Source organism: Leuresthes tenuis, unplaced genomic scaffold, assembly GCF_036924035.1.
Source record: "Leuresthes tenuis unplaced genomic scaffold, fLeuTen1.0.hap1 SCAF_22, whole genome shotgun sequence".
NCBI lineage: Eukaryota > Metazoa > Chordata > Actinopteri > Atheriniformes > Atherinopsidae > Leuresthes > Leuresthes tenuis.
In genome coordinates, this window is record NW_027325376.1 from 26,010,372 (window position 1) to 26,021,859 (window position 11,488).

Consider the following 11,488-nt stretch of genomic DNA (forward strand, 5'->3'; position numbering starts at 1 on the left):
CTCTGCTCTTACATTTTGCATTTTGGTGGGTTAAATAGCCCATTAAGACTAGGACAACTGGCAGTTACTTAAAGCATTTCCAGACTGTCAATCTGCTCTGATAAAATTCAGATTTTGTAACCATGGTGACATCTGACAAAATCGCCAATCGAGTGACTTGAAGACCACGTTTGAGCCATGAATTCAGCTACACTTGTACAGTATATACAATGGTCTCCCACAGAGAAAGTTATGCAGAAGATTGTTATGCAACAAACTTCAGTCAGCAACTTGATTCCGCTCGTGTACATGTTCACTGGGACGAGGATGGTGGTTAGATATCCAAATCAGCTGTGCACATGCACAAAGATGGAACTATGGAGCAGTACCGTAGCCCATTGTTGAGCGTACACCCGCAGTGATTCTTATCCCAACTACACTATCTGGGTGTGTTTGTCCAGCTATGGGAGGCTTCAATTTTATAGGATTTCAGTCAAACTGGCATGTTTGCATGCTTTTTTAACACCCAGTTTCGGTCATGTTAACAGAATGATTTTTTTTCTAGTGTAATGTAAACATGCTAACTGTTTGCAGCTTGTATAAAAGGCTGCGCTTTGGGTTAGTGGTAATTGATTTGAATGAGATGCAACACTTACAATGCAGTCTTCTGGCAATTTTTTGGCAGCATTACAGGATGCAGAGTCAGATTGTAGCCTTCATTTTCAACAGTAAATTTCAAAATCATTTAACAAACAAATCTAACTGCCTGTGCACATGTAATAAATCGGGAGAAAAGGAAAGGAAGAAATGAGTTGGAACCTGGATACTGGAGCCATAACCAGTGAATAAGAAGTCTAGATATTCAGATATAAAACAGTGAGAGACTGCAGTGCTGCAATGCTTTTAAATGAAACCACCTACTGTAAATTCTCCTCTCAGTATGAATCATGCTTCCCAGACTGCACAGTCATGACAGACAGCTCCTGCATTTACTCTGCTGCTCTTTTTCGAACGTATCAGTGTGTGTGTGTGTTTAAGCAGCAGATAGTGAGCATCTTACTAAGTGTTATCACTACACCAGGCTCACTGAGTGCTTCCAGACTGACGGTTTCCAGGGCAACGTCCTACTTAACTCAAAAGAAACCTCTCTCCTGCTTTCATTTGTCACACTGCAGACTAGTCATTAGGAACTAAAAATTCACACTTACTCTTTAAAGAAGAGCAAGGGCTAAAATGGTGATATTACTGATCGAATTATTGAAATGTTGTCCTAAACACGAGTATGAAATAGCAACAGTTGCCTTTCTCAGTTCCCCTACCATGAAATGGTAGCAGAAAAAAACAAGTCCAGGTGCGCGTCCAAACTTGTTAAAGCCGCAGCATATAATTCTTCACGCTTTGTTTATTTTGCCAGTATTTTCAGAATCATTCACAATCAGAATGTCATTACAGTATCAACTGAAAACTTTAAAAATATGTATTACTTTCAGACTTTTGTCCTTTTCTGTTTTGTTTTTTTCAGTTGGAAAAAAAAAACCAACTGCAAAGAAAACGGTCTCCATTCTATCAAGTTTAATTTTCATTGGTTGAGATCAAATTACAAACTGTTAAAAGTGAGTCGTTATGTTATGATCCAGCTCTACTCTTGATAAACAGGCAGTTTTTGGACCATACAGAGGTTGTACAGGTAGTCCAACTCCTCTAGAATGGCACATCGATACATGCCATTGCCAGAAGACAGCCATCCCTGCACAGTCTCAAGAGCATGGAGGAGTCTGTTACTGTAGGAGAGCTGGGCAGGGCTGTAGAAGGTCCTTAACCCATCTGCAGGACTGGTATCTACTCCTTTGTGTAAGGAGGGACAAGATGAGCACTGCTAGAGCCCTACACAATGACGTCCAGCAGGCCACTGGTGTGAAAGTCTCTGACCAAACGGTCAGAAACAGACTTCATGAGGGTGGCCTGAGGGCCCACCGCCCTCTAGTGGTCCCTGTGTTCACTGCCTTGCACCATGGAGATTGATTAGCATTTGTCATAGAACGTCACAGTTAGCAGGTTCACCACTGGTGCTCTTTGCAGATGAGAGCAGGTTCATCCTGAGCACATGTGACAGATGTGAAAGAGTCTGGAGAAGCCCTGGAGAGTGTTATTCTGAACAACTCCCTCAGAGAGTGGACATTTTCATCAGACAGCTGAGAACAGTGATGCCTGTCATGATGAATGTTAAACTGACATAAACAAAGGTGACTGTTATTCTGTCTCCAACACAATGAAAACACAGTTTAAAGGCTTTGTTCAAATACTCATCAAGTCGCATACAGAAAAAAATGTAAATGGAATTCAAGTCAGATCACATGTAAGAGAAGCAGCTTGTTCATGTTTGTTTCCACATCGTCTTTCTATCACTCAGCTGGTGACGTTCCACTTCAGTTCCATTCATACCAGATCATTAGTGTTAAACTTATCAATTCAATACTTTTCTCAGAATCTACAGTATTTGAAATAAGGTCATTGTAAGAAGTAAGGTGTGTAGAATGTAGAAAATAACATGCACACATTATTTTTTAGGCAGTTCAGTAAGTGTAGATATTGGCTCATTCCTTGCATTGGAGCGCAGTTTTTGTTGTTCACCTGAGTTCCTGAACATATTTTTGAACAGACAAAAATTGCAGTCATAGTGTTCCATTGGCTATGCTTTACATGCAGCGCAGACTTGTTGAGTGTGCCACTGTGGTCCTCTTCCCCTGGCAGATGTGATAAAGCTGCAGCTGGTGGAGGCTGGTCTGGTGGAGTGTCTGCTGGAGGTTGTAGCTCAGACTGTGGACGGAGAGCGGGAGGAGGACATCGCCCAGCTCAAGACTGCCTCTGACCTCATGGTTCTCCTGCTCCTTGGAGGTAAACATGAGGGACTGATAAATTCACAGAAGCCTGTACTTGGTGTCTTTGGTATTGATCAGCTGCTGGATTTGTTGAGTGATAGGATAGGGGTAAAAAACATCATCATCATCCAGGTTCAGAGCATTCTGGAAGCACAGACACCATGCTCAGACTCCCCCACAGTTACTGTTACTTTGAAACTGAAATTGGAAATTCATTCTTTCTTGAAAAGGTTGGATTTTATTCCAGCACAGAGAATGCAGCTTGCTGTGCAAAGCTGTTTGAACAAAGGATTTAGCAACTTAGAGACACATCATTTGTTCCAATTTCTTTAGTTTTATCTTTAATAAAATGCCAAAGAAAGGTCTGCACGGAAGAAAATGACAAAGGAATTGCAACTTCTGAGTGGCAAAGTCATTAACGTATTAATACAAAGTAGTAAGTAAAGCAGTCATTTTAAGGCCATCAGCTTTACTTCACTGAGACGCATCGAATCTGTGTTGCTCTTTACAGTCACATCCTTCTACAATTCAGCAGGCATCATCGTTCTACGGTCTGCACACATCAAACAAGATTTTGTTGCCAAGCTCTTGAAATGCTTGTAGCAGAGTGTGGCTGGAAGTGGACCTGGTGGCTGAAAAGGCAGTGTGTAGCTGCTTTTAGAGGGTTCAGGTGCTCATACCAAATATCGACGTTCCAGCTCAGAATTATAAAACCTCTGTTCTTGCCCTACATAATGTGTTTTTTTTTCCTGACAATGTATAAAGAAAGGACGCGTGGCTCAAGACTTTTGCACAGTACTGTAGAAATCCTTTGTCTAGCACTGAATAATTCAAGCTTCCTGTAAATATTTGATAGCAGCAGCATCAACCTGAACGTGGTGGGATGTAAGCACGCCTGCAGGTTTCTTTCTGTTTGCTCTCTCAGCACTCCACCTGTGAGGGATTAGACGCTTCTTTTATTTCTGCTACAGCAGAGTTAAGCACATCCTATTAGAAACCTAGAAAAGATTCAGCATAGCTGGGAGCTGTTGTAAACTGCCCTCGTTCCTCTGTGTAGATGAATCCATGCAAAAGCTGTTTGAGGGAGGAAAGGGCAGCGTCTTCCAGAGGGTCCTGTCCTGGATACCATCTCACAACCACCAGCTGCAGCTGGCAGGCGCGCTGGCCATCGCTAACTTTGCTCGCAACGGTAAGCTCAATGCTGTGATCCTGTGAGCTGATGTCACTTTGTTAGCGAGATTACTCAATAACTAAGCTGAATTTTTTTTGATTCAAGTTATTTTCACTCAGCCATGTGAAATGGCAACATTACTGCTGCATTTGTCCTCAGACTACATTTGTATTTGTGTGTAGATGGGAACTGCATCCACATGGTGGACACTGGTATTGTGCAGAAGCTTCTGGAGCTGTTGGATCGTCACGTGGAGGAAGGCAACGTGACGGTACAGCACGCAGCACTGAGTGCCCTGCGGAACCTGGCCATACCTGGTGAGCTGCTGCTTTAGTCTGATCACACACCAAACCCTCAGTGGAGACATGTAGCAGAACATCATTCACAGTACTCTGTGTTGCACTCACAAACCTCTGTCAAAGATGAGTTCTCATACAATTCACTGTACTGCCCCAAATGTAAGAAGGCTGTTTTTTTAATGTTCAGGTAACTCTTCGTTGTCTTCAGCAGTAACTCAGATTTTAGGCATCATAAAGCAGCTGGAATAATTCTCTCTGACAGTTGGCATTTTCAGACCGTCCTTTAAGGTCTTTGTTGTGACATTCTGTCACACTGGTGTCTCTCCATCGTGTGTTTATTTCCAGGAGGCGTTATATGAGCCATTGCATATTGCTGCAGGTTAAACTGGGCTAGCAAAGCTCCTTTTGACCTCTCTATCCTTGAAAGACTCACTATGAATAGACACGAAACATTACATGTTGATCACTTCTGTATTTATGGCCAGGCAGAGCATGACATCCACTGTTGACTCAGAGAAAAGATTGGCATGATGATGGTGAAGTGATGGTCTGTCTCTTCTGTCTCTCCCTCCACAGTGGTGAACAAATCCAAGATGCTGTCTGCTGGTGTAGCTGATGTGGTGTTGAAATTTTTGCAATCAGAGATGCCCCCAGTCCAGTTTAAACTCCTGGGGACGTTACGCATGCTTATCGATACGCAAGGTAGAGATTTGATCCCATCTTCTTCTTTTGTGTGCTGTAGTTCACAATTTTACAGTCCGTCACAGCACAGCTTGTGAAATATTGACTCTGAAAGCAAATGTAATCCACATGTTCTCAAAATCCAGTACTTATATACACAGACAAGTTAACAAAGCTTCAAGTGTATGAAATGCTGTTTCAATTAGTAAATGCAAATGCTCATTTTCAATCATATTGAATTAGATAGAAATGCTTGATAGAAAAATCAGATAGAAAAATCAGTTGAAACAGCACAAATTTTAGAAACGCTGTTAAAATTGGCTTAAACAAGATCTCGACTGCATTTCTGAATAAGATTTAGTAAGAAAAAGACAATTTGGTAAGTGCTCGGGTAGGAGATGCTCTCTGAAGAGCTGGGTCTTCAAGATAGACAGGGGCGCCCGTGTTCTGGCAGCGCACAATTCAAAGAAAGGCTGCTCCTGCCTGTCCTCGCCTCCTCTGCTCACATCTCCGATGGGAGGGACTACGACACAAGCAGAGGATGTGATTGGAGGAATAGAGGGTTTGCAAATTGGGAAATGGGATAATAGGTTGCACTGCCACTGCAAGGCCAGTGAGGATGCAGAGGAGTGTAACACTCGTTTGCCTCAGTCCGTCCGGCTGCTTCAGTCGATATATGGTAAAGTAAAATAAGAAGCTGATATAGAGTCTTAGTATTCTTAGTTTGAAAATGTGGTCCCACTGTCTCAAAAAATGTTTGCAAAATATAAGAAAATGTTTGCAGTGTGAAGCCATGTGACTTTTGTGCTCTGACATGGCATACAATATGACATTTGTTCATTTTATTCATTCATCATTGAAAAATCATTCAATAGAAGTCTTACTGAAAGATTTTCCACACAAAGTTGCCTCTGATTAAATTCTTTTCCAGTAATCAAGAGAGATTCTTTGTAGAGTCTCTGTTCTGACTCGCATAAACACAAATATGGTGACAGCTGCTCAAGAAAGAGCACAGCAGCGTACTTGCCAGTAATCCTGCATGCCTGCTGTGTGTGTTGGTTCAGCTGAAGCCGCAGACCAGCTGGGAACCAATGGGAAGTTGGTGGAGAGGCTCGTGGAGTGGTGCCAAGCCAAAGATCACGCAGGAGTGATGGGCGAGTCCAACCGACTCCTGTCAGCCCTCATTCGGCACAGCAAGTCCAAGGCAAGTCGTGGTCCACGCCGAAGCTGAGAACACTGCAGACAGCTCAGATTTTCTCTCAGCATTTGGACTCGTAAAACAAACCTCCGTAATTCAGAAAAAAAGCAAAACGTCCCACTGATTTTAATAATAATGTTGCTTGTTTGAGGAAATGTAAAAGGATTTTGCATTCAGAATATAGGACTAAGAATAAGAGGATGTGTCCCAGAAGTTTTCCAAGCAGCAAAATCTTTATCCTTTTGGGAAAAGCATTTAGCATTTGGACGGAGGTGAAAGACTTGATAGATCCTGTCTTCAACCGAAAACTGGGTCATTGAAGTGATGTTGATGTTTTTAGTTGTTTTTTTGGGGGGGGGGTTTAGGAAGTCGTCAGGACTGTCATCCAGGGAGGAGGAGTCAAGCACCTAGTGACCATGGCAACTAGCGAGCATATGATTATGCAGAACGAAGCTCTGGTGGCTTTGGGGCTCATCGCAGCGCTGGATTTGGGTAAGATCAGTTACAGATGATTTAGTCTCAGTCACTTATATTTCCATTTTTATTTAAGTGTGAATTTATGTTCCACTTTTATTTATCCGTGTAACACTTACAGCAAGTTGCTTCATGAAGCAAAATGGGATCTTCTAACTGTGACATTGTCCCCCAAGCCACTTCACCTCCTCTCAGAAATATCGTTTGCCCTTTGTAGTTACGTTTGATCCTTGGAGGCAGCAAGTGAGGTCAAATTCTCACGGCAGTGCTTTACCACCAAATGTCATGGGGGTTACCATGACGTTTTCCATGGAGGTCAGATGACCTGTTTGACCGTTTGACCGGATCCTGACACTGGAGGTGGTGCTCTGCAGATTCTAAGCAGAAATCCTCAACCACAGCATTGGTGGCTGATTTTGCTCGTAGCATTTCATCTGATCCAGCTGATCTGTGATCAGCAGTTTTACTCCACTTTTACCCTGCGGATGACTTCAGGGAAGTGTCTTGGGAAACGTGACAACCAATGGTCAGAAATCTGCAGTTCCTTTGAGCTTCTCTGACAGATGGTAAAACATGGGAAAAACAGACTTTTAAAAGTTGACGTGTGACTATATCAGACCACGTGTGACATCTTTAACATCTCACATGCTGTATAAACTTTAACTTAGCAAGCCCTGAACTTTCCCTGTGTATTGCACTGTGTGTTGATGCAACATCTGTCTTGTCTAGAAGGTAAATCTGATGGTAGGTTCTGTGAAACATCCCACTGTCTCCTGGGTTTCAGTTGCAGCTGAGAAGGACTTTGTAGGAGCCAGCCTGGTGTCAGTGCTTCACAGGCTGCTGTCAGACGAGAGGAGCGCACCAGAGATAAAGTACAACTCCATGATCCTCATCTGTGCTGTCATGGGCTCAGGTGAGACAAAATCTTTTTTGGCAGCAGATATATTTTTATTATGTCATTTTGATGAATATTTAGTTGTTATTGGTGATGATGAAAACCGACCAAACTAAGACTGAAAACATCAGCCCACACTGTCGACAGAAAAAGCCACAATAGAAATGTTAACAACTGGTATATTAAGATTTATGATCTATAATCCATGTCAGCTGAGTGTGGAAAAATAGCCACACTGTTATTTGAAAGCAACATGCAAATCAAGGAGAAATAGGCTCTGAACTCTTTTTTTTTTTTTTTTTAAAAAGTGAGTTTAGTGTAATTAAACTCTAATAACAATTATTCTTCTACTCAGTCAAGTGAAAAATCTCATGGCAAACCTAGTTTGCATGCATTCATTGTGTTCCTCTGCCTTTAGATTCAGTTTTTATCCTTTTTTTATCTCTGTATTTTTTAGCTGGCCGAGTCATTGTACATTCATGTGAAGCATATTGAATATCATTTGGATAAAATTTCAACAGATTATTAGATGAAATATATCTGAGATTATTCACTTCAGGGCCTCAGTTTGTCATGGAATTGGACATATTTCTGTTGCACATGCAGTAGGACATAAAATGTTTTCTCATGTCATTCATCAGCCTGGTGGACATGTGCACCACCTGTCAGTAGTTGAGTTGCTATCCTCTCACATTCTGCCAGGATACTTGAACAGTATTAATCAGCATTTAAGCATTCAACATATTCCTTTAAACAAAATGACTTACAAGTGATTAGAAAACATTCCAGCTTCAATGAGAAGTCCTGATCTGTACATTAAGTGTCACATCAGTTGAAGCTGTTATTGCTAAAAGTAGTTCTACAAGCCAGTGATTCTTGGGGTTTACGTAGTTTTTCACACACTGCTGGTACAGTTTGGTATAGTTTATGATGTGACGCCATGTGTAAAAGCAGACAGGGTTTTTTGTCTTAGTACATGAAACTATTAACTTTCAGTGATGAAGGGTCTGCTTTCTTTTTCGCATTACCTTGAATCTCATTGTTAACCTGAGGACAGATTAAATATGCCACTGTTAAAAAGACTTGGAACACTCAGCAGTGCAAGAAATGTGTGGAGGATTTAGTTGTTGCCAGAGGGGCTGCAACGAAATAGTAACCCAGGATACAGAATGTCCATTTCAATCAGCACAAGACTGCTGCAACCTGCAGAGTGTAGAAATATGTGAATGAAAACCATATTTCAATATATTTTCACCCAACTATTGGTTATTATTAGTGTTCGAACAGCAGAATTAGTTCACGATACTTTTCTATATCTTTTTTTCAGAGCCTCTTCACAAAGAGGTGCAGAGCCTGGCATTTATCGATGTGGTGTCCAAGCTGAGGGCTCACGAGAACAAGACCGTATCACACCAGGCATCGCTCACAGAGCAGCGATTAACTGCCCAGAGCTAAATGACTATGTGCAATCCCAACCACATGCCTGTCTGACCACCTAATCACCCAGTTGAAACCTCATGACTGCTCTTCCCTGTGCCCCATCGTCATGTGCCAAGGTACCACATCACGTTAACTGCCAGCCAGACATACAGCCATCTCTTTGTCTTTGAACCAACACCCCACCTACATCTACTAGGCTTAGACTGATGTGCAATACTGTGGGCTTAAAGTGTTTTTTTGAGATTAAGTTTTTTTTTTTTTTTTTTTTTTAAATAGGGTGAAAAAGCCTCTGAAACTGTTTTTCCACACCATGGGACACCTCTCCTTTTGAAAGCCATAAAAACTAGATTTATTTAAGGTGGGTTAGCAGGTCCTTAAGGCAGGGTGAGGCAGGCTTCATTTCAGGCTTTACAGACTGGCATCCCTATTGTGTCAAATGCACAATAGACTGATTTGAAACCCTCCCAGTATCTTTACTGAAATGTACATCAGTCTAAACCTCGTCCCCACCTCTACTTGTGCATGTAACTGCTGCCACAGGTAGCTCCATGGAGCTGAGGCACCATCGACGTCCTGATGCAATAGATTAAGAGACAAAACTTTTATGACCATAGCTGTGACACCATCCGACGGTAACCTACCAGTGAAAAAATGTGCACAAAAGACACCAAAAAAAAACCCCAATCCTATTGTGACACTTTTTGGGGAAGAAAAAAAAAGGGGGGGAAAAAGCAGCCATCCATGATGTGCCCAGTCGTGTCCATGTAGCTTGAGTATAAACTGACTAGAACCTGTGCATGTTTTTGTCCTGTTGAAGCTGTGATGGTGTTCATTTTAGCCCTCTCCTCCCACCCCACCGCCTGCCCACTTCTCTACTGACACCTCAAGTCTTTTTTTTGCACTTGCTCTTTAAGACTTGGATTTAGAGATTTTAGCTTTTTAACTCCACAGATGTCCAAACACATTCCCCTGATCCAGAAGGTGTACAGTGAAAGGAGGGACCCCACAAGTTTCCAACCCATTGCTGAAACTGTTACCTGTAAGAGGTAGATGTAGTGGAAAAGAGATCAGTCGTTATTCAAGTCAACCTTGGTTGCCAAGTCTAGCTTGAGAAAGTGTCAAAGTGGCCAATTGGAAGTGTGCCTTTCCCAGTCCAGATATCATACCAGATATGTTTAACCATCACCAGAGATGCACAACTCTGCTGGAGCTCTTAGCCTTGATCCAGGACCATCGTACACCCCGTTGTGGTCTTGTATTGATGTTTCCAAGTAATTTCACAACAGATGTTACTGTATGAATGTTTGAAACCAGACATTAGCAAATCCTTTGACTTCATTTAAGGATGCTGGGAAAAAAATAGCAACAGCAAACATTAACTTTGACCAAGAAAGGTCTTGTCCATTAAAACAAATGGATACCATGTAAAATTAAAGATGGCACTGGATGAACTGACTTGAACTAAAGGGATCTTTCTTTTGTCTGACTAAATTATGTTTGCTGTTAGCTTTAACATTGCTTTGAGTTGCTGAGAAAACCACCAGTCCAGTCAGTGCATTACAGTTACAAAGTAAATTTAGCCAAATCTCTGTGTATTTGTAGAGCTGTTCGCAGAATCAAAGAAAATATTTTTGATTATTTTAGATGGGCTGGAAATTGTCAAGTAAACTATAGAGCGCAGGGCCCTTCCCCCAAACTAGCACTGCGGTTTAAAAGAGGACAGGTTTTTCTTCATGTATGACACTTGGTTCTTTTGGTCAGAGATTTGTGCTAACATGCACATGCTCACATGTGCGATACTGTGCTGACACTCTGTGTGTTCCTTGGTCTGGGCCCACACTTTTTTAGGAATGAATGATTATTTATCAGACTTGTGATCTACTTAAGACACATGCCAGTGGAGATGTATCCATAGTAACTGCGTAAAATACTATAAACATAAATGTTTGTTGTAAATGTCATGACTTGTACATTTGGAGGACTCAGCAGATAATTAAAAGATGATAGCTGGTGATGATTGGTGTCTTTTTCTGTTTGCATCTGTGAATGAGATCGGAGTTGCCCCCTTTGGTATCAGTTAATCGTCAGTATTCTTGGGTAAGTCTCTACACATCTATATTTTGGAAGTTTATCCCATTTTTCCAGGCATATCTTCCTAAGCTGTGTCAGACTGGAGGGGAAGTAGCTATGCTCTGCCATTCACTGGTCTTTACACATATATTCTGTCATTTAAATCTGGACCCTGCCTGGACCACACACTTTGGCTGAATATTGAATCTCTGTCCCACTCTCAGGTCTCTACATTCTTTAACAGGTTTCATCAAAGGCCTAAAGAGGTAAAAGCTCAAACACTTGAAATACATAGAATAACTTTATTGTTGAACTCAAACATTTCAGCTTTGTGGCCTTCATTAGTCAAGGTAATGCTTCAAGTGTTGCTAGAGTTTTGATCTTTGAGACAGTTTTTCCTCC

At 41.7% G+C, this 11,488-nt stretch overlaps 1 protein-coding gene across 2 annotated transcripts in view; it reads left to right on the plus strand.

The window, feature by feature from the left end:
* Positions 1 to 11,030, plus strand: part of rap1gds1 (RAP1, GTP-GDP dissociation stimulator 1) — a 33,468-nt gene extending 22,438 nt beyond the window's left edge. For both annotated transcript variants that reach the window (XM_072375873.1, XM_072375874.1), the window contains 8 exons: positions 2,731 to 2,874; positions 3,916 to 4,047; positions 4,212 to 4,346; positions 4,905 to 5,030; positions 6,074 to 6,217; positions 6,577 to 6,699; positions 7,466 to 7,594; positions 8,904 to 11,030. In XM_072375873.1, the coding sequence (XP_072231974.1) occupies positions 2,731 to 2,874; positions 3,916 to 4,047; positions 4,212 to 4,346; positions 4,905 to 5,030; positions 6,074 to 6,217; positions 6,577 to 6,699; positions 7,466 to 7,594; positions 8,904 to 9,031 (1,061 nt within the window). In that variant the 3' untranslated portion in view covers positions 9,032 to 11,030. The remainder of the gene's footprint in view (positions 1 to 2,730; positions 2,875 to 3,915; positions 4,048 to 4,211; positions 4,347 to 4,904; positions 5,031 to 6,073; positions 6,218 to 6,576; positions 6,700 to 7,465; positions 7,595 to 8,903) is intronic.
* The last annotated feature ends 458 nt before the right edge of the window (positions 11,031 to 11,488 follow it).